General features: G+C 34.8%; 1 protein-coding gene across 2 annotated transcripts in view; it reads left to right on the top strand.

Annotated features, from left to right (window-relative positions):
* The window catches only part of LOC123704913, a 45,375-nt gene extending 21,276 nt beyond the window's left edge, over positions 1 to 24,099 (top strand). The window contains exon 3 of one of the 2 annotated variants that reach the window (XM_045653405.1): positions 23,977 to 24,099. In XM_045653405.1, the coding sequence (XP_045509361.1) occupies positions 23,977 to 24,002 (26 nt within the window). In that variant the 3' untranslated portion in view covers positions 24,003 to 24,099. Of the gene's footprint in view, positions 1 to 3,236; positions 3,537 to 23,976 lie in introns of those variants that run through there. The other variant, XM_045653404.1, reaches the window with a different exon arrangement.
* Positions 24,100 to 25,225: the final 1,126 nt, after the last annotated feature.

The raw sequence follows: 25,225 nt of genomic DNA, 5'->3' as shown, positions 1-25,225 counted from the left end.
TTTCCTTGCACTTCTCTGGTGGAATCGTAGCTTAAATTTCTATGACCGACCGTCATTGTAGATATTTATGTAATCATCGTAATGGCGGCAAACATTGACGTTAATTTGTTGGGCCAACCCTGCCCAGAGGGCCCATAATCGCCATAACAGTTACATATATCGACCATCATTTGTTGGGCCAACACTGGCCTTTGTGAGGAGAGACCATCACAGGTATATTTATGAGGGGTCGTCTCGCAGCCCACGCGAAGTCCCCCTCAAGTTCAATGTCAAGAGCTCACGGGGCCCACTTGTATTCGATATTTGTGCCTCAATTATTTTAGGCTTATAATTTTATGGGTAATTATCTGTTGTTGATTGTTTATCGCATTGCATACGTTTTCCGTAATGATAATTAAAAATTATCGCTAAAATGACGATAATGAAACGCATTTTAGTTTTTTGCTAATTTACTTCTCTTTTCTATAGGTACTTTATTTATTCTAAGAATAAACTCAAATGTTAAATGGTCTTTTTGATGGTAGTTTATTTTGTTTTAAAAGTCTTTATGCATATTACTATCTAACTGAGATTTACCTACTCGATACGATATTAACAATACATTAATAACCAACCTTCAACTCAAAAGCCTTCAGCCTTCAACAATATTGAAAGGCGTGAAAAAGCACACATAAAAATTAATGTCCTTTGATTTGAGCACCGTCAAAACCGAATTTACGCCTGCCATCCCGGTGCCAACGGAATCGCTTTGTGACAAAAATAGCACAATGAACGCGATTTAAAAAAAAAGCTCTCAAAGAATACCTGGACGACTATTGATTAACTTCACTTCATACCCTTTGAGGGTAGTGCGCTAAAAAATGACCATATCAATATTGTGATTGGCATCATGTTTGTAGTCAAACACAGGGCAGGTTGGCTGCACAGCTAGCCCGAGGCACGACGGCTGCGTTGACACACGTTCGTAGCTGTCGACGTCAAAGCGCTGGATATCGGATATCAATACTATATTACCTGCTATTGAGATTCGGTTGTGTACACAATGCGTCTGAGGTCATGTAAAGCCAGGTATTGCGTGTAATATCCGATTGGACAGTGGAAATGATACAATGTTGAATTGTCAATGTTATTGCATTCGATTCATGTTATTCGATTGGAGGTATACAAAGTTGCTTCTTAGCGACAGTCATAGGTCTTAAATAATCATGACCACATATTTGTAGAGCAATTCTAAAAACTAAACTTGCTGCAGCATGTACTGACAAGAATTAACCTCCTGGGGCCTGCGGTCATATATATATTACATAAACAATAAAAAAATATTTCAACGCCATCTTTTGCGTATATGCGGGAATAATACCTCAAATCGATGTAGTGGTATGTCATCCGCTATACTAAACGGTTTTTGGTTTTATAAGTGACAGTGATTTGAAGTATTCTCATTTCAAAGTCGAAGGTGGCTGTGCGACGGCAAATACGTGGTCAGTAATCTTACATTTTTAGTGGAACCATTAGTATATTGCAGTATATCTTTGTATATCTAATTATAATAGATATTATTTCTGCAACTGCAATAGTTATTTTGTAAGATAAATCTAAAACTTGTGAAAAATATGAATGTTTTCTTTTATGTCATACTGGCAAGACATTTGGTCTCAATTCTTGCCAAATTGGTATTGGTTACAAGGGCCCCATGTATTACCTATATGACATTATTTAGTTTATGTTACAGATTTTATTATAATTTTCAAGGATTATAAGATACTGAGGTCTACCAACACCTGGATGAGTCAAATATTGACCTATATGATGGACCTATGGAGTTTCTTGCCGGTTCTTCTCCATAGATACTGCTTTCCGAATCGGTGGTAAATGTTAATACTGTTATGACGATTCAAAAGTGCTTTTAGAAGAAGTCTAATTGAATAAATAAATGTTTGAGATGAAGATAATCCCCCAAATGATACCGATGAAGCCGCCCAAACACCAGAAAATGAGTCTTCTTCCATTCGTCCAATGAGTATGAGTCACGTCAGTACAGAATCATCACTATGTATGTCATCTTCAGTTGTTGGCAGACCATTTCGGGGACGCACATGACGTGGACCAAGCATTAGAGGAGGCTGACCAAGAGGATGGATTAGAAATAAGACCTAGGGGTGGACGTGACAATATAAATACCCCGCCGCGCCGGTGCAAAATACTTGAACTGGTTATTTCTCACCCCTAAAAATACCTATCTTTGAACCAAGTTACAAAAAATAGATACAGAACAATAGATAGAATAATAAATATTAGGTTTCAAGTTTAAAAATATATAATAACTAAAAAAACATGTAGTTTTTCTTCATTTTCATAAACTTATTACACTTGGAACTGGGACCCCCTGTAATATATAAATGACATAAAGAAAATCCAAGTTTTCCACGAAAGATTTTTTTTTCCATTTTTTTGAATATCTATAATTGCATTAGAACAGATGCAGCTAATTTTTATTAAAAAAGAAAGAAAAAAAAATCCTGGGTCTCAGGAGGTTAAAAAAAAATCTGTCTCTCTCTGTCTTACCATTTAACAATTATATCTTTTTTATATAATATATATATAATATTATAACGTTTATTTCGTATTTACTGATTGTACCTACATAAACCTCAATAGTTTCTGTTATGTGTCCATTATATGCAATAATTATTTTTCAACGATTTTGAGAAATCATTGAAAAAGCCCGTTTCAAAGGGAGATGGTTCCCGGTACGGACTAAACTAGCTTTCACAATGTATTTCATGATAAAATTGAGAATTTTTCTAATCTTGCAAATGCATGCGAAATGCATTGAATGGGTTTATTATATGAGGATAGATGGTGCATTATGAGTAATAACGAATTAATAAAAAAGACGGGTTGCACTCTGGGAGTGCCGGCAGAAGTGAAAACGCGCGTAGTAGAGAGGGGATAGCTGTCTACTCTCCATCCGTCTTACGCTTTTTCGATCAGGTCACGTGTCCTGACGCGAGTTTAAGATTTTATACCCATTTCAGAAAAAGTGCTCAACGCCGCTAAAGAAGTTTTCACTTCAAAAATGCTTGATATTGATAGGTGAACTTGTAGTACCATAATATATTTTTGTGTTCCAATATCTACCTGAAACTTTTACCCTACACAGTACACACCCTATTATATTATAGTATTGTTAATAACATTGCATTATTTAATATGAACAATTTCTTATATTCCAGCTTACATAGAATCTTCGTTCCTTTTTTGTATGGGAGATGAGATGAATGCTCTGTACAGGTTTCTACCAGCAATAAGAACACTTCAGAGGATGGGGCGCTTGAAGAAAAAGGGGAAATTCAGGGCCAAGTTGAAGAACTTCAGGTTTATTAACGAGTTTCGATCTGGACGTCCCAACTTTATGGGATAACCTACATAAGAGTTATTTTAATACCATATTAATATACAGAAAAGAGAAATATTTGATTACTAGATTTCCGCCCGCGGCTTCGCCCGCGTTTGCAAAGGAAAACTCGCATAGTTCCCGTTCCCGTGGGATTTCCGGGATATTAGATATTAGATAGATTTCCACCCGCGGCTTCGCCCGTCTTTGCAAAGGAAAACCCACATAATTCCCGTTCCCGTGGGATTTCCGGGATAAAAACTATCCTATGTGTTAATCCAAGTTACCCTCTATATAGGTGCTAAATTTCATTGTAATCGGTTCAGTAGTTTTTACGTGAAAGAGTAACAAACCTCCATACAAACTTTTGCCTTTATAATATATTATATTAGATATTCAAAATAAATCGTGTGGACTTTGCTTTATTCGTTTGACACATTTCATTATATAAAATAATTAAATTACTCATAATTAAATCTGCATGCATGGCCGCGGATGGAACAAAATTTTCCTAGAATGGTCAAAAAATTAAAATTTATATTATTCCAGTAACAATTATGAAATAATTTGAAGGGCGGAATTGATTAAATTTCCTTGAATTGAATCATGAAAATTAAATTATTTTAACCCCCATTTCCCCCCATTTAGTGACAAGAAATTGATTATTGCACAACGCATATAACCTATGTAATTACACGATTATAATTATCACATAGAGCTATTACAATAGGTATTCTAATTAAATTGAACGGCTGCCATGCAAGTATAGATAATAAACGAACAGAGAGATTCCTCTTATTTTGATTGCACCGGTGTTTTGTCTCCCATTTGTCTGTGATCCCGGCGTTCATTTTATTACGCCAATACCATTCTAAGCTTTATTAGCTGTTTTTTTCTGGAATTTTCCAATACGCCAAGCCAGATAATACCAATAATACGCTTTGAATCACAACATTCCATGCAAAGAAATTAACATCATAATAGTGCGTTCGCTGTTTCAAAGGATGTTTGATTGGAATCGAATTGATTTAAAATCCGAGCTATAATAATATTGCCGGCGAGTTTCATCGAATGATAGTCGAATTAATACCGGGTACATTACATTGGTATTGGTGGAATTCCATGGAATTTACAAATAATGCAAACCCGTATGTAGGATGCATATTAACGATACGCGGAACGTAGCTATTGGAAAACGGTTCACAAAGGGAAATATTAATTTAAAATTTCATGTTCGTTAAAAAATTTAGTATGAATTTTGTTTGTATAAGTTTTCCTCGAATTGAGGTGGGAAATGTTTGTAAATAACTAGCGGCCATAGCTGATTCTACCTACCTCATCCCCACTGCGTCCCTCCTCTTTTTTATTACGTCATCCGTAAATTTAAACAAATTTTAATTGCATACCTACATTTTAAAGAGAAATAAGTATTTGATTTGAAATTAAAACTTACACGAAGATTTTAACGGGCTTTGCCGCACATTCAGGAGTGCAGAAATAAATTAATAACAAAAATAAAAGATAAATTCAAGGAATTTAAGTTCAGCTTGTGTCCAGTATTTTCCCTAATTACACCCACCTTCTCCTTCTGATAGCTACTTATGAGACTTATATTTTATAAAAAAAAAAAACATTAATTTCAATATAATATATCTGTAAGTCTATTAAAGCTTCTAAGAGCGTGGGAGCCGCTTCGTAGAAGCTAGATATTGCAAATAAATTATATATTTTTCTAAGAATTATAGAAAGCTTATAAATGATACAGATGTAAATTAATGTCTATTGTATTGATACCTTTGATTTCACTGCTGAAATTCGTTGATTTTTATTTCATACTTCAATAAGAATAGGAACATTTAAATATTTTTTTTAACATTCCTCTCACTATTGCATAATTTAAAGAAAATATTTCTTTAACACGTAACTAATTTCGATATTATTTTTAATCTATCATCTATAACGTGAACGTAAGTACCTACAATGATGCAACTTATAAAGCCTCGCATGTCATGTTTTTTATTTGTCTTCTAGTACTAGGTGCTCTCATTAAAACGCACAATATTGTATAAAGTTCGCCCGGCCAGTCTATCCTACAAATATTGAATAGCGCGGTATTTATATTGTAACAAAAAATGTAATACTATCTGAATAATGGTGGATCCTATTACAAGGGAACAATGCTTGCATATTGTTGCATTTTAAACCTAAACAAAATACACGTAGAATGCAATTTTGAATGCATTGCTTTCAGAGAACGGAGAGGGATTTAGTTAGTATAGCGTAGAACAAAAGGTATGTCTACATTTAGGTTCGTAGCTGTGTAGTGTTTTGACCGAAAATACCCTGCTTCGAACAATAAGCTATAAGGAAATTCAATCACGATTTTTTATATTTTGTAGAGCAAAATAAAAACTAACAATCTTCCTACACATCAAAATAATAATTATGCTTTTAAAGTTTAAACTTTGTAAATTTTCAATCCACTCGCTCTGTCTGAAAACCTTTTTATTTCAGTCAAAACGAATAAGAAATGAATCACATTTAAGACAACCGCCAATAAAAGTCAGAGTCAATCTTTAGTTTCACACCTAGATAAGATAAACCCTAAAAATAATAAATATTCACTTTCTTAATTTAATTAAATCTATATCTATAAAAAACCATTTCCAACTATTTCTACTGAAACTAACACAACGTCTTTGCTCATTACCATTACCACATCATTACAAATTAAAGAAAAAAAAGAAACATAAACACTTTATTCACACATCTTACAAGTGGCCAGGAAAATAAAAAAAGTTTGTACCAAAACCACACCAATATAATAGAGGAACGTTCTGAATTCAAATCTGAAAAAAAAAACGAACCTATTACGATGTTTGACGACGAACCTATTCTGAATGATTAAGTAGAGAATATATAAATAACGTGGTTATTGATTTTGCATTGCATCCGGTGGCTGAGTGCACCGGAGACCTAATTTCCGTTACTTTCGTTTGATTTAAGGGAAACGTTCACATCTTGTTGTTCCAAATAAAACGGGTGGATACACAGCCTTTACAGGTAAAGCTTTTTAGTGTTAAACATGACTTGTAACTTTTAGATAAAAGGTATGTTTTATAATATATTTTAGTGTAGCTGTGTGTAGGGAGATGAAATTAAAGATAGCGGCCAATTAAATTTTATATTTCTTCTAAATTACACAAAAATATACTATTTATATTCACTAACTACAAAACGTGGGTCGGTGGCGCGAGCTATGGGACAACTGAGGGGCGACGCTATGTGACTGTGCGACGCGGCCGAAAATCCTGCGTCAGCACAGCACCTACAATATTCCCCCCTTTTCAAAAAAAAAATGTGGAACATTTTTAAACAAAATCAAATTAAATTATCTTTATTTAGATTACTAACTCGCACAACGAACCCTAACAATTCTGCTGACAGACAAAAAATAACAATGTGAAACATAATACAAGATTAGTTCAGGAGTCGGTGAAACATTTTTATAAACACACGAACATTTATTTTAAAAAAGATACTTAACATATAAAAATTACTAGTCTGCAGCCATGGTGTTTGATATAACGTTATGATGTCCTCTCTTGGCATCATTGCGGCCATTTGCCAACAATACAATCTAATAAAGTCCTACGATCGAACAACATAACATTACATACACACAAACATTATAATGTAAAGTAACATTATTAATAAAAAAAATACGCAATGTATAATATTAAGGTATCATGCACCTTGTACATTAACATGCAAATAAAATCATTCACAATTAATACGAAAATATAATTAAAATTGTTCCCGTCTCTTACACTATGACGATAGATACAATAACAATGCAATATATGGAACGTCATGACATTAAAATTTTAATAACACACAAAGAAATATAACTTACACGTTTGTTAATACACAACTTTATTTAATTCTCGTGTTCTTTCCACCTTGATTTCAGGAACAGATAAGCTAGTAGTACTCATAACTTCTTTTTTAAACCAATTACTAGCAACTTTAATACACTGTTGTTTCAAAACACAACAAACAAAAATAGTTAATATAACTGCAATGAAAATTATTATGATTCCAAATATATTAATTTTATTTTCCAGCTTTGAAACATTGGAAATACTTTCGTTAATGACAACACTTTCCTTGGTTTGATTTAATCCCATAGTAAAATTGTAAAATATTGTATATAGAAAAATAATTGTATAAAATGTATATATTTAGTTGTATATAGTTTGAAAATAAAAATGTTGAATAAAATATTTAAATATAACCATTCTTTAAATTCAAAGAATTACGTGACCTAAAACAACAACATACAATTTGCAACTTTGCATGGTTGCAATAACAATGGCTATGTACATGATTAAAACATAAATTTACTTGGCGTTTTTCGTATTCGCCCTGATCGTGTAACATAATTTTTACAGCTGGATTTGTCTGTCTCAAACGTTACCTTTTTAATTACCTTTTTTGTATGTAGCGAATCATTAATTTTACTATCACTCATATTAACAGACTTACCTGTGAACTTAGTCACAATATTATTATCATCAGGTAAAACGTATGCAGGTTTTAACCTATCTACTGAAACGTTAAGTTGTCTGTCCATTAATTGAATTTTAAAAGTTTTATCCTTTCTACTAATGACACGATATGGCCCATCATACGGCGGTTGTAATGGTTTCCGTACGGTGTCATTTCTTAAAAATACATATTCGCAATCAATTAAATCTTTATGAATGAACATTTTACACGGTAATTTATTAATTCTAGGTACCGGTTTCATACTGTGTATAATCGACCTCAATTTATCAACATAACTATGTTCGTCACACGGTTTTATATTACTTGTGTCATAAAAATCACCAGGCAGCCTTATATTACTGCCATAAATCATTTGAGCTGAAGTTACGCCTGTGTCTAATTTAACAGTTGTGCGTAACCCTAACAATACTGTTGCTAGTTCATCAACCCATGAATTACAATTTAAACGAGCCATAAGCGCTGCTTTTAAAGATCTATGCCAACGCTCTACTGCACCGTTGCTCTGTGGATGATATGGGGTGGTCCGCAACTTTTGTATTCCCATTAATAACATAAGCTGCTTAAATAAATTACTTTCGAATTGTCGACCTTGGTCACTTGTAAGCCTAAGGGGACAACCGAACCTACAAATCCAACCCTCATACAACACCTTTGCCACAGTCTCCGCAGTAATTTCTTTTAAAGGAAAAGCCTCGGGCCACTTGGTGTACCTATCTATGATTGTTAGACAATATCTAAACCCTTCTGATGAAATTGGCAATGGCCCTACAAGATCAATATGTATATGCTCAAAACGGCTCGAGCCTTGAAAACTTCCTAAATCGGATACAGTATGTTTTGAGACTTTAGCTCTTTGGCACTTAATACATGTTTTAGACCAAATTCCTATATCCTTATTCATTTCTGGCCAAAAATATCTATCTGTTACTAATTTCTTTGTGGCTCTAATACCCGGGTGACTTAAATTATGCACAGCATCAAAAGCTAAACGTCGAAATTGTTTAGGTAAATATGGTCGAATTCTATCTGTGGATGTTTCACAATAAATTTGTTTATTACAATCGAACATTGCAACACGCTTAAGTGTAAATTGACTGTTTACGTTTGACCGGTGTCGCATTTCTGCAAGTTGTTCATCCGTTTCCTGCGCTCGGGCGAGTTCTGCGAAATCTAACACGGTGGGACATGTTATTGTTTCAATTCTCGATAACGTGTCAGCGACTATATTTTCCCTACCTGTTACATGACGAATATCTGTACAAAACTCACTAATAAACGTAATTTGCCTAGTTCTTCGAGCAGTTTCCCTATTTGTACCTATTTTTAACCGACTTCAAAAAAAAGGAGGAGGTTATCAATTCGGCCGGTATATTTTTTTTTTTTTTTTTTTTTTTTTTATGTATGTACACCGATTACTCCGAGGTTTCTGAACCGATTTACGTGATTCTTTTTTTGTTCGATGCGGGATGGTGTCGAATTGGTCCCATAAAAATTTTATTCCGCTAGGCCTAGTAGTTTTTATTTTATGAGCATTTTTGTCTGTACTCGATGACTTAATTTCAATGTAGCAAGTAACTTTGATTCACTTCCCGGTAACCGATTGAGCTGAAATTTTGTATACGAATGTAAATTGGATAGCGATGAAACATTATCATGACATGGAGCTGATCTGATGATGGAATCGGAAGGTGGCCATAGGAACTCAGTAATATATTGACTCAACTTTATCGAGTTTGGGCTCGTTTGATTCGTGTTGAAAAATACACTAAAAAGTATTAAATAAAAATAACTGCGTTAAAAACAACCGACTTCAAAAACGGAAAAGTAAGAAATAAAAAAGATTTGATATTATTAATTACTACATATTATTTTTATGTGCTATTTATTAAATAGGTTTGAAGTCGGTGCCAAACACTAAGCACTTAGTATTAAGCCCATGCACCGACATCAAACCTTTTTAATAAATAGCACATAAAAATAATATGTAGTAATTAATAATATCAAATCTTTTTTATTTCTTACTTTTCCGTTATTGAAGTCGGTTGTTTTTAACGCAGTTATTTTTATACTGAATGCAAAGCAAAGCGGTTTATGATCTGTATTAACTATTAATTCGCGCCCTTCAACCATGTTGCGAAAATGAATAATTGATAAATATATCGCTAACAATTCTCTATCATAGGTACTATATTTACGCTGAGCTTCCGTAAGTTTACGTGAAAAATATCCTAAAGGTTGCCAAATATTGTTAATTTTTTGTTGTAAAACTGCACCTATACACGTATCTGAAGCGTCAGTCATAAGAGACAATGGAGAATCTAAGGAAGGATATGTCAACAAAACTGCATTTTTCAAATCGATCTTACATTGTTCAAAATTTTGCTCTGCTAATTTATTCCAATTAATTTTACTTTTGTCTTTCCGTTTCGCACTACCAAGATATTTATTTAACTCTGACTGATGTTCAGCCGAGTGAGGAATATGAGATCTATAAAAATTTAACATGCCTAAAAATCTTCTAAGTTCTTCTATAGTACTAGGCTTAGGAAAATCTAAAATTGCTTTAACCTTGTCTTCGAGCGGCTTAATGCCCTCGGTAGAAACTTCATAACCTAAAAACTCTAATTTTTGCTGACCAAAACTACATTTTGAAAAATTGATAGTTATACCGAATTGATTAAAACGATCAAAAACTTGCTCTAAATGTTCTCTATGCTGACTTTCTGATTCTGAACTGATAATGACGTCATCGATATAAATAAATAAGAAATCTAAACCTTTTAAAACTGTTTCTTGCATGAAACGTTGGAAAGTTTGCGCAGCATTTCGCAAACCAAATGGCATACGCATAAATTCAAATAAACCAAAAGGTGTAATCACTGCTGTCTTTTTTATGTCATTTTCTGCAACAGGCACAGAATTATAGGCTCTATTAATATCTAATTTAGAGAAAATTTTCTTATTACCCAAAATATATGTAAAATCATGTAAACGTGGTACTGGATAACGATCTGGTTTCGTAATTGCATTTAAACGTCTATAATCACCGCAAGGCCTAATATTACCATCTTTTTTGGGAACTATATGTAGTGGACTTGCCCAAGGACTACTACTCGGTCTACAAATCCCTAACTCTTGCATAACAATAAATTCATTTTTAGCCTTTACGTACCTGTCAGGAGGAAGCTGCCTCGCTCTCGCATGCACCGGCGGTCCTGTCGTCTCGATATAGTGACAAACATCGTGTTTTGGCGTCTCTTTGTAAGAAATAGGTTTAGTTAAATCAGGGAATTTATTCAATAAATCGGAATATGGACATTCCATAATTGTTTTTAAAGTGGGCACAGTAGAATTTGAGATATTTCCCTTAGTACTCAAATTAGTTACTTGATCAATCAATCTACGTCCGTTTAAATCAATTAATAATTTATGATTAGCTAAGAAATCCGCACCAATAATTGGTTGCTTTACATCCGCTAATATAAAAATCCAACGGAACGGTCGTCTCAGACCCAAATCTAGAGACAAAAAATGAATACCATACGTTTTAATTTCCGTTCCATTAGCAGCAAATAATTTATATTTATTACCTTCTGCATAAACCTTACCATACACCACACTACGCGGGATGACGGACACATTTGCACCACTATCAACTAAAAAGTTTAGTCCTGACTTTCTGTCCAAAACACTGAGACGGTTATTTCTGTAGACTCGGTCGCAGGCACCCGTCGCTGGCTGCACCGATGCTAGTTTTCCGCTGGTTTCTCACGCTGACTAGGTTTCCAGTTACACGGTTTCACACATTTCGTCGCTTTGTTTTTATATTTGTAATGGTATTTACAAAGCCAATTGGGATTATGCCTTTGATTACGTTGAAATCTACCTCTTGACCTGGATCGTGACCTCGTTCTAAAATTTGATGTATTATTTCTTGTTTCCAATCTTCTCAGTCGATTATTTAATTTTTCTATCTCACCAATCAAATTATTTTCTGGACTGTTGCTTAAACTGGACTGTTGAACTGCTGATACCGAGTTTAAGGGTGTCATGCTCTCCATAACTTTATCTGCTATTGATGCCAAAATATCTTCACTTTTACTCTCGGATACGGCTAACACAGCTCTTATTGCCGGCGGTAATAAATTTTGCCATAAAACTAGAAGTGTTTCTGTTGTTACTCGTCCACGCGCCAAATCTTGCATTTTCCTCATGAATTGTGACGGTTTTTGATCACCCAATTCCATTTCGCCAATTAATTTTTTTATTTGTCGATCTTCCGATTCTTCAAAAATTTGTAATAATCTTCTTTTTAATTTTTCATATTTTCCTGTCTCCGGCGGGCTAATTAAAATGTCCGTGACTTGCTCGATGACTTCTGGCGTTAATTTAGAAATTACTATTTGGTATTTCGCTTCATCTGACATTTTCTGTGGCGTTAAAACTGCCTCCGTTTGAATAAACCATATTTTCGGCGATTTCTTCCAAAAATCTGGGATGCGGGACGTAATGGAGACTGACGATAAACTTGCAAATTCTTCTTTAACCGGTTCCATGGTGATATTTAATTTTTATATGTACTTTTATGTGTTATTAAATTTTATTTAGTTATTTAAATTTTACCGCTGCCACCGCCCTGTAGTTTCTTCTTGAGTTGTCCGTATATATATATTTATATATTAATTTTGAATATTTATTCTCCCTACTACACACTCACGTCGATATATCACGCCGGTCGAGATCACGTCGGGGTCACCAATTTAGTGTAGCTGTGTGTAGGGAGATGAAATTAAAGATAGCGGCCAATTAAATTTTATATTTCTTCTAAATTACACAAAAATATACTATTTATATTCACTAACTACAAAACGTGGGTCGGTGGCGCGAGCTATGGGACAACTGAGGGGCGACGCTATGTGACTGTGCGACGCGGCCGAAAATCCTGCGTCAGCACAGCACCTACAATATGTAGGATCGGGGCTAAATGATAAACACTTTTGAACTTCTTGAGATTTATTTTCAGACCACAATCTTAATTTTTAGAAAAAAATTTAACACAGAAACAGCAGTCTTCACCCACGATCCCAATGAAAGAGAAAGATCATTCCTCATTCGCTCTCTACTTCACATTCACTCATTGATTCACTCATAGTCTATCTTTCATTCTCATCATCGTTCAGAAACTAATCTTACACACGTTCAGAAACATAAATTAATTATACATCTCATCTTATCATCCCACATACATAAAAATATTAATACGCACTTTATTAGCTAAAGCAAAGAACTAACTTAGTTGGATTTTTATCTCTTATTTTTCTAATCACATTTTAAGGGAAGATTTGTTCGTATTAAATTAGCTACATAGTTTAACTATTACTACACTGTCGTCCGTTATACGTCATTTATAGTTAAGAAACTAGGTAAATACTTTAGCTATAACATTCTGAAACATCCAACTTGTAAATAGCATTAAGATCATTAAGACGCATGCCCGCTCTCTAATCTACGTAACAAGGAAGTTTAAACGAAATAATTGTCAGTTCGCTGTACATTGTTAACAACTGTCTCAGGTTAATTACTAGGAACTAATATATGCAGCAATGTATCGCGTACACTAAGCTAGTTTCGCTTTCAAATGCGGAATACGAACGCCTGTAAGATGCGTTCCAAGAACTAATTAGTTGTAATTCTATAGCATTTCACGATGCTATTGGTAACATCATGTTTCATGTAACCTGTTCGACATTGGATTTAAGTGCCATTTAATTAGCTTTGCGTATTTGCAGATCACTGAACAATAGATTATACTAGAACTATTTGATCCGTGTTTTCATGTTAACAATACTAAATACGTATAACGTTGGTTGTATTAAGCATAGCTAATATTTTTTGCTTTTTTATCATGCACTGGGATTTTAGGTTGGAATATCGATGATAGAAATAATAGTATTTTATTTTTTTTATATTTGTGACTATTTAAAGCTATAAATAGTGTAATATTTTATATTATGTTGTAATATTTCACACCATGAAAATTTCAAAAAAATTGGTTATCTGTAAAGTCGGTTTACTAACGATAATGAACGTGACAACGTCCGATTGTGCTTCTTTGTCGCTCGTTCCGCGCTCTCGCTCGCACTTCAAGCCTTGCATGGAACGCCTCAGATTAGTCAGAACGAGGTAACGCCGCATGAGTCATGTTTTTTCGTGCGTGCAGCCGGCTTTATCGAATTATAAGACGTTGTCACGTCAAAAACTTCTAGATACATAATAGTAGGTACAGGGGATTTTAAAATGCCCTGGGCTATTCGGTTTTGGTTTTGGGGTTTTTGTTACACGGAAACCAGTGAGCCCGCGATCGCAATCAAGCGGTACCTATAGCTGAATTAACACACCGACGACATGAAAAAGATACACATATACCTACAGAATACAGGCTTACCCATGTTTTTTTTTAAAGGTGCACATACTCTCTCCTTGTTTTAATGCCTACAAAAAAGGTATCTTCTAAATTCAATTATATTATTAATTAATCTTAAATATCTATAAGTGAAAGCACATTCTCTTACTCTTCTTCGTTATAACAAGGTTTTTAATCATATTAAAAAACAATCCAAAGCCCATATTATCTTAAAATTATAACGCTTGCTTTTCAGTGTTATGAATTTTTCAAAATAAGACATGAAATTCGGAAACACCACAAGTTATTTACATGGAATTGTTTCTCCAATAACGCTATCTATACAGGCAGCGTATACTGACAAATGATCCTAGTGAACATGACGTACAGTATGCTTCGTAACAGGGTTGTGCCTGTTTCATAGATATTGTATGACCAACTATTGTTACCGAATAAATGGTAGGTGTACCTATAAACAAATGAAAAATCAGCAGCTCCAATTTGAGGATTTTAACAAGAGACGATGCTTTTCTTTCATAATAAATAAGGTACTTAGTAAAAAATTTGTTTATTTAGTTTAGTTTATGGTAGATAAAATTTTTGTTACATGTTACTTATAGGAAAAGTTTTAAGTATTATACATGTGCATATATAATATTTGTTATTGAGACAAATAATACCACGATAAAACTAAAAATCAAATTAATTGGAACGAATAATCGGGATAATGAAGGTAAACATTCATCTACTCTATTATCGAAATCAATACCTCCAATTAGAGATTAAGCTGCATTAAAAACAACACACTCATACACCCTGAAAAACAGTACGCGATTTTGCATAACAACCTCACCTTACAAATAGCGCATTTTTAGCGCACAAACACATAATATAATAGGAACAATTCTTATTTAACATAAAATGTTAATTACTAATTATTGTTGGGCAGAGAATTAAAACGCAGACTTATTCACATCGTTTAATCGTATCCGTATCATAATCGACAGGTGACAGCCATATTGAATAGAATGTAATACAAGGAAAAAAGTAAAGCGCGAGCTATACGCTTCGCAAGCACAGATAATAAAACTATTTTCAATCTGTAAATGACGCGCGAACTTCGTTTCACACACGAACACCTCCCCTCGAAGTCGCGAGTGCACCTTCCTTAAAAATGTCCACAACTCCAAGGTTATTGATACATTCAAAATGCTTTTTTCTACTAAGGCCCTTGGTCAACACATCAGCAGGCATTTGATCTGTGGACAAGAATTTTAAACACACCAGACCTTCCTCATACGCATCTCTAATAAAATGATGTCTAACAGCAATATGTTTCGTACGAGGGTGGTAATGTCGGGTTTGTGCAAGTTTAATCGCACCCTGGTTATCATTAAATAATGTAATACACTCACACTCAACACACAAATTCCCAAACATGTCTTGTAAATACATGGCTTCCTTTGTTGCCTCAGAGAGAGCCATGTATTCCGCTTCCGTACTTGATAAAGCAATTGTTCTTTGTTTTGATGCTTGCCAACTGATAGGAGCACCTGCAAAAATAAAGGCAAATCCAGAATATGACCTACGGTTATCAACTGTATTTGAACCCCAATCAGCATCTACCACACCAAATAATGGTAAACCTGTTCTTTCATACATTAATCCATAATCAAGTGTCCCTTTCAAATACCTCAAAACACGCTTAGCAGCCTTCCAGTGTTCACTATCATAATTAGTGTTAAATTGACTAAGATAATTAACTGTATATGTGATATCTGGCCTTGTGGACACGGCTAAATACATCAAAGCACCAATCAAACTTTGATAAGGATACTTACTCATTATATCATCATTCATGCATTCAGGTTTTTCTAACTTAACATTCACATCCATAGGAGTCATAATAGGTTTGCATTCACTCATACCAAAACGTTCTAAAATTTTTTCTACATACAACCTCTGATTAAGATACACTCTATTATTCTCATCCCGAGTAAACTCAATACCTAAACAATTATTTATTCTACCCATATCTTTCATCTCAAATGCACATGATAGCTGAAACTTCACTTCTTTCATCCACACATTATCATTCGTCGCCAAAATAATATCATCTACATAAATTGCAATCAACATCATACATTCACCCTTTTGTGCTACAAACAAACAAGAATCTTGAGGCATTGCTTTAAATCCAATACTAGTAAGCTCTCGAACTAACTCCTTATGCCACTGCAACCCCGACTGACGCAATCCATACAAAGATTTTTTTAACAAACATACACCATTCTCACATTCATTTTAATATACTTTTAATATATCATTAGTTTAATATACTGTGCATTATTGAATATTTTATTCTATTTCTCTAGTTTGAGTTGCCTTGTTTTTGCTCACCCACATTTTGTTTTATTTCTTTCCTTTACTGTAAAGGTTGCCTGGTAGAGATCGCTACCTAGCGATAAGGCCGCCTTTTGCTTTTTAAAATGTATTGTCTATATTGTTTTTTTGTTTTTATGTCTATAGCAATAAAGGATTTTCATTCATTCATTCATTCATTCATAGCATCATACCAACGTCTAGCTGTCTCCAATATTTTCTCATCATTAATAACCTTTCTCTTTGTTCCAATCTTTTGGTTAGACAGTATTCTACACAGAACATTGCCAAGTTGGTCTGGTATTTCCATGAATACTTCCTCATCTAATGTTCCATTCAGGTAGGCAGTAACCACATCCATCTGATGTATATCAAAAGCATATTCTGCTGATAAGGCAGCTATAATTCTTATAGATGAAGATCTCACGACCGGAGAAAAAGTCTCGTGGAAATCCTCCCCTGGCCGTTGTGCACATCCTTTTGCTACAAGTCTCACTTTCTTGCCTATAGTCTTCGAACCAAACACAAATCGACTTCCAATAATTTTTCGATTTGGTGGTCGAGGCACCATTTCCCAAGTTACATTTTTAATTTGGGCCAGAAATTCATCTTCCAAGGCACGTCTCCACTCATCAACTGCACCCGTTTGCTCGACTTACCTCCACGACGTAGGCTCAACAATAGCCACTCCAACTTCTTCACTATCAGAGAAAGAGCAAAATTTCAATGTTGTGCATATCAATGCGCAGAGTATTCCGGCACACTACTCAGATCTGTTAGCATCCTTTGAAACTCCTCATATCCATGCCATACTCGTCTCTGAGTCATGGCTTAAGCCTTGCATCCCTTCCAGCTCCTACTCCTTACCTGGATTCCACCTCATCCGCAACGACCGTGAAGGGAAAACAGGCGGCGGCGTTGCTATATATCTTCGCTCACACATTCCTTACTCTGTCCTAAGCTCCTCTCCTCAACCTCCGCCTGCGGACGCAGCTGAACATCTGCTGCTTGAGATAAACCTCTCCCATTCAAAAATACTCCTAGGTGTATTTTACAGTCCTCATCTTTCCTTTGATTATTTTGATAAATTTGATATTATCCTCGACCAATTCACTCCCCTTTATGATCACACCATTTTAATGGGTGACTTTAATACCTGTCTCCTCAAATCCGACGCACGCGCGCATAAGCTATGTTCCATTATTAATTCCTTTAACTTACACATACTTCCTCTAAATCCTACGCATTTTTTCCCGAATTGTGCCCCATCCCTTCTCGACCTAATACTAGTTTCCTCTCCCGATAAGATCTCTAGGTTTGGACAGTGTCCTGCCGAGGGTTTTTCCTACCATGACCTCATATTTGTTTCCTATAAAATCCGCCCCCCTAAGCCTAAACCTAAAATCATCCTACAGCGCAATTTTAGTGGTATTGACCCAGATCGTCTAATTAAAGATGCATCCGAAATCGATTGGTCTGTGATTTATGAGGCTCAAGATGTTAATGAGAAAGTTCAACACTTTAATAACCTTGTAATAGAGCTTTTTGATAGACATGCGCCGTTGCGACCTATTAAACTAAAACACCTGCCCGCTCCTTGGTTGACCGAGGAAATTAAAGTCCTGTTAGCTGCAAAAGCCAAGGCTAAATCTAAGCTTAGGTCTGACAATAGTGAGATGCTTCGGGAAAAGTTCAAAAAAAATCGAAATCGTTGCAATACACTATGTAGAGATGCACAAAGACGCCATATTCACAAATCGGTCGAGGACGGCGACCCCGCAAAAGTTTGGAAATTCCTTAAGTCCCTTGGCATTGGTAAATCCCCAGATAATTCCTTACCTTCATGCGTAAACCTGGATAGTCTCAATACGCATTTTCCTCTCATGTTAATAATTTTGACGCTAAAGTTAAAGAGCGTACTTTAAATAAAATTGCCTCAATTTCTGTTCCTACACATCCTCCGTTCAAGTTTAGTCAATTTTCTGATTGTGATGTTAAGAAGAACGTATTAGCTATTAGTTCGAAAGCGGTTGGCAGTGACTGCATTAGCCGTAATATGATCGTTCCCATCCTAGACACTATTGTTCCTGTAATCACACATATCCTGAACTACTCAATTTCCTCACATACCTTTCCAAATGCTTGGAAGAATGCCTTCATTATTCCTCTACCAAAACGCTCTAAACCTTCCACGCCTACCGATTACCGTTCTATATCTATCCTTCCATTTCTATCCAAAGTGTTAGAGCGCTTGGTTCAGCAGCAGCTTAGCGCTTTCCTTAACAAGCATGATCTCCTTAATCCTTTCCAATCTGGTTTTCGTCCCGGTCATAGCACGGTTACTGCCCTAGTTAAAGTTACTGACGACATTCGCTTACACATGGATCAAAAACAGCTAACGCTTCTAACATCTCTGGATTTTAGTAATGCTTTTAATACAGTTGACCATGAGATCCTTCTCAGCACGCTGCGTTCTCTTAACATATCTCCAACAGATATTGATTGGTTTCGTAGTTATCTACAGGAACGCCAGCAGCGTGTCCAAGTTGATAATTCTTTTTCTTCGTGGGCTAATGTTACTGCTGGTGTTCCGCAAGGCGGTGTGCTTTCCCCTCTTCTTTTTAGTATCTATACATATAATAAAATCGTAGGAAAGTCAAAACTGTACATTGAATATTTTTTTAAAAGAATACATAATCCATGATCTATAATCGATATAGAAGCCAAAAACATAGTTTTTAGAATTTTTGTCTGTTTGTCTGTTTGTCGGTTTGTCTGTTTGTCTGTTTGTCTGTATATTTGTCCGAGCTAATCTCGAAAAGTACCGCATAGATTGACTTCAAATTTTGCATGAATATTACTAACAGGTCGGGTGAGGCTTTTATATACACATTATCATGCTATCACCTCCGGGGGAGGAGCTGTGAACCTTTATTTTTCTAACGTATTCCGTGTATTACACAGCGTACAATCTAAAGACTCATGTTTAAATGTTGTTTTTGGGTAAGCCACGCTATTATCTAGCTTTACACTATAAAAACTACGTCATTTACGTAATTTTGGCAGAGAAACAGTTTAATGAATCTTAGTAGTATAAAGACAAATTTGAAACAGCGCCATCTATGAGACTTCATTAAAATCAAATCAATTTACATGTTTAACGCTTCTTGCAAATTTATAATTAAAATTAAATAATATGATGTTGGTGGGGTTTTTAATTGTACTTATTTATTTAACTTTTTAACCCATGTCTTCCCAGAGTCCACTTCAGGTGCTTATATTTTATGTGAATAAACTAAATAAAATTTTACAAGTGAGGGTAGATGTTTATTATTTGATGTCAAACAAGACACTATTAACAGTTAATTGTGACATTTTAAAAATCCTTCTTGCGTTCCCACAAAAGGTAAGTTGTAGCTTTTATATTTATTCTTTATTAATTAATTATATAGTTAGACTCATGTTTTTAATTAGAATTGAAGTTACGACAAAATAAGAAAATGATGAAATTTTATTTTTATGTATAACTTTTACAAGACTATATTAAACGCCCAAAGAAGGTCACTTTAGTTCTTGGTAGAATTTTATTTGTTAGTAGCTTTTTAATAAAATTAGGTTAAGTAATCTTTTCATTTTTTTTTATTTACAGATTCAATATTCATAAAAATTAACGATTTGCGTGAGGATGTAGTAGAAATAAGTATCCTGGCGCGTGGTCAATTGTTGCCTAAAGTTAATTTCCAACGTATGGTACAATCATTGGAAGAATCTTGGGTAATTTTAGAGGATATTTTTCGGGAATGAGAAAAGGGGCAGCCAACCACGTATCAGCGTGCGTGCGTGAGAATCTACCTACGTTTTAGTACCAAAAAAAATGTTATTTTGAAACGTAAATATTGCACTCACAACTACTGTACAAGTATGATTTTTAATCGTGCTTTACTGTCATCTGATTGTTTTATTATCGTTATGGCTATCGCGGTACAGATCGTACTGGGATCAGAGTACATATTATTTATCAATTGGTGTGGTAATATACGTACCACACCAAGTAAAATATTTACAATCATACCAAATGGATTAACACGGTATGTACATAAGGCGGTCTTATCGCTTACTAGCGATCTCTTCCAGACTGCCCAAGGTAAGAGATAAAGAATTATACTCATGATCCAGCAATTTTCAACCGAAAAAGAAGTTTTTCTGTAATTGGTAGTTGTTTCATTTATTTATTTTAAATACCTAATTTTACTTTTATATTTGCCCATTTGCATTACATTCAGCTTCCATAAAACTTATAAAAATTTTATGTTTATTTCTGTCTAATATAAATACTCTTTTTTAGATATAAATAACAAAAACAACTTTTTTATTAAAATTTAGTACCTTGGGAAGATATTATCTATGTGTTAATAGAACAATACATAAAGGAAATTATGTTACGATTTTATACAATGAAAATATGTAAAAAAATATTAGCAGGTGTAATTATTAAATTGATCCCGAACCCAAAACTGTAGTTAATTTTTTTTGTCATTTAGTGTTTAATTCATGTCAATTGGTTCATTAATAAAAAAAATTATGATCATTTAAATAATCACGGCGAACATTTGCTAAGGCATTCATGTACAAGGTGTAATCGTTCAGTGTGCACAGGCGATTTTTTTTTGTAAGTATTACAGATAACAAAAAACTTTAAACTGATATCGAAAGTACTTAACCTAATAATGGCCGTAATCATTTTTTTTAAATAAATCGAGAAATATCAAAAAAAAAAATATCTTTAAACCCTCCCATACATTAAGTACATAATATGAAATATGAATATCCCATATACATTTAATATGAAAGATTTTAGCTTTCTTTTTCTTTTTTTGGTTGTCTGCTTTAATTACTTCGCAAATTTGAAGTGGCATTTTCCACGCTTTTTCCGGACATTTTCACGCATTTTCCGGATATTTTCCAGGCATTTTCCACGCCTTTTCCGGACCATTTCACGCATTTTCCGGATATTTTCCAGATATTTTCCAGGCATTTCCCAGGCATTTTCCTGACATTTCCCTGACATTTTCCGGAGATTATCCAGGCATTTTCCACGCTTTTCCGGACATTTTCACGCGTTTTCCAGATATTTTCCGGGAATTTTCTGGGTAATTCCCAGGAAATTTCCGGGGATTTTCCATGCATTTTCCACGCTTTTTCCGGATATTTTCCAGATATTTCCCAGGCATTTTCCAGGCATTTCCCAAGCATTTTCCGGACATTCCCTGACATTTTTCCGGGGATTTCTAGGCATTTTCCACGTTTTTTCCGGACATTTTCACGCATTTTCCGGATATTTTCTAGATATTTTCCAGGCATTTTCTGAACATTTCCCTGACATTTCCCTGACATTTTACGGAGATTTTCCAGGCATTTTCCACGCTTTTTCCGGACATTTTCACGCATTTTCCGGGGATTTTCCAGGCATTTTCCAGACATTTTCCGGGAATTTTCCAGGCATTTTCCACGCCTTTTCCGGACATTTTCACGCATTTTTTGAATATTTTCCGGGCATTTTCTGGGCATCTCTCAGGCATTTTCCGGGGATTTTCCAAGCATTTTCCACGCTTTTTCCGGATATTTTCCAGACATTTCCCTGGCATTTTCCGGCGATTTTTCAGGCATTTTCCGGCGATTTTTCAGGCATTTTCCACGCTTTTCCCGAACATTTTCACGCATTTTCACGCATTTTCCGGATATTTTCCGGGTATTTCCCGGACATTTTCACACATTTTCCGGGGGATTTTCCAGATATTTTACAGGCATTTTCTGGATATCCCCGGAAAATGCCCCGGATTTCCGGAAAGTACGTAAGTTTTTTAGCTTAGATTAGTAATAAATTCTATTAACAATTCTATGAATTGTTTATGGTAGTACGTGTTTACTAAATAATTGTATGTAAAGTAGTAACTACTATGCAGTCGCTATTCCACGCGGACGAAGTCGCGGGCACAGCTAGTATTCATTAATTCAATATACCTCAACATCACTTCTCTCTATCAAATGTATGCCGACGACTTTCAAATTTATCGTCACACTTCGTTTGAAGATCTACCGAATGCTGTAACCAAAATGAACGACGACGTATCCACTATTGTCAACTGGAGTTACAGTCACGGCCTGAACGTCAACCCAATTAAGACGCAAAGTATAATATGCGGTACAAAATACTTCATATCCAAAATAGAACTTTCTACTTTGCCTAGGGTAATAGTTGATGGGATTCCTGTACCGTATAGTACGGAAATTAAATGTCTGGGGATTTGGATTGATTCGTGTTTATCCTGGAATCACCAAATAAAGGAGGTTCGTAAAAAAGTTTTTGCTGCCGCTGGTTCACTCCGTCGCTTACGTAACTTTCTGCCGATACCGACTAAGATTGCGCTCGTCCAAACACTCCTCTTACCTATCATAGATTATGCTGATGCGTGCTATCCTGACCTCTTCGAATACCACCTAGACTGCCTTGAGCGCCTTCAGAATTTCTGCATAAGATTTGTGTTTGGTCTGCGCAAATACGATCACGTCTCCGAGTTTCGCACTAAGCTCAAATGGCTTCCCATCCGTCTTCGCCGAAATACTCATATCCTTCACCTCCTGTACTGTGTTCTGTTTGATCCGAGAACTCCGCGATACCTAAAAGAGAGATTTGAGTTCCTGGTTTCTAAGGTTAACCCGACGCGTTCCTCTAATAAGCATCGTCTAGTAATGCCACCGCATGTCAACCATGTTTATAACTCTTCGTTCACTGTGCGTGCCATTAAACTTTGGAATGATTTACCGTTAGACATAAGAGCAGCTCAATCTCTTTCTACGTTCAAAAACTAACTGAAGCAATTTTATTTATCCAATTAGTTGGGAATACATTTTTAGGTATTTTAATTTATTTATTTTTTTCTTTCTCACTCTCTCTATTTAACTTAATTTAGGGTCAGTTGTGTCAGTGTGCGTTTTTATATATTATGTATGTATATTTATATATCTATGTATATATTAAAATTGTAATAGTTATGTATGTATCTATTTATTCTGTTATATTATTATGTATGTATGTGTATGTATATGTAAATTTGTATGCTTATATTAATATATGTATATATTTTATTTATTTTTTTTCTGTTTTAGTGCACCTTGCCCTGTTTTTTTTATTACTCATGCACTGCGTCTCCTTGTCCACCAGGTTGTCTGGAAGAGATCGCTGTCTGAGCGATAAGACCGCCTGTTGTGCTCTTTGTTACTTATATATTATGTATCCTTATTTGTACTTTTCTCTGTGGTGCACAATAAAGAATTTTTGTTTGTTTGTTTGTTTGTTATCAGAGCCTCTATCTTCTATTTCTTTGTCTTTGTGTGGTACTTTTTGGTGTTGTACTTTTAATCCTGTTCTTGCTAATCTTGGTCTTCCTCTACCTCTTTTTGAAGGTGGTTCTACTAAATTTTCCCAAAACATAGTTGATGTTCTTTTTCTATTAGTTATAACCGTGTCTGTATCTTCATCTGTTTCTTTTTCAGCTTCAAGTACTTTTCTTAACATTGTGTCATCTCTTCTCACTCTTCTTGGTCTAGGGACTATGGGTTCTATTTCTTTCTCCTCATCTTGTTTATGACTTTCATTCGGTTCAAATAAATCGACTGTAATATTCTCTTCATCATCCAGTATTTCTTTATATTCATGTCTAAATGCAGTTTCATTCATAAATTTAACATCACGTGTCACAACCATTTTTCTGACTTTTGGATCATATATTCTATAAGCTTTTGACTGTAAATCATAACCCACAAAAATTCCCAATTCAGCGTTTGAATCAAACTTTCCTTTTTGAATACCTTTATTCTTATAATATGCCTTCGATCCAAATATATTCATATAAATAACAGTGGGTTTCTTCCCTTTCCAAACTGTGAATGGTATATTTCCATTAAGTGCAGTAGTAGGACATCTATTCCTTATATAATTCGCCATTTGAATGGCTTCAGCCCAAAATGAAGGAGGACTCCCAGCTTGTCGCATCATACAACGTGCCATCTCAACAAGTGTTCTGTTCTTCCTTTCAGCAACACCATTTTGCTGTGGAGTGTATGGTGCTGTTAATCTTCTTCTGATTCCTTCCCTTTTTAAGTAGTCATCAAAATCATTATTCACATATTCTCGACCATTATCGGATTGTAAAGTTTTGATCTGCTTTCCTGTAAATTTTTCAACATACACTTTATATTCCTTAAAAGCTTTTAATACATCGCTCTTATTTGCAAGAAAATAAACTTCACACCATCTTGACTTATCATCAATAAAAGTTACAAAATATCTTTTACCGCTGAAAGACTGACATCTCATCGGTCCACATAGATCTGTATGTACTATCTCTAATAGTTCACTTGTACGGTTCATGTTACTAGTAGAAAAGGACTTACATGTTTGCTTCTCTTTT

Source organism: Colias croceus, chromosome W, assembly GCF_905220415.1.
Source record: "Colias croceus chromosome W, ilColCroc2.1".
Classification (NCBI taxonomy): domain Eukaryota; kingdom Metazoa; phylum Arthropoda; class Insecta; order Lepidoptera; family Pieridae; genus Colias; species Colias croceus.
This window is presented reverse-complemented; position numbering and strand designations above follow the sequence as displayed.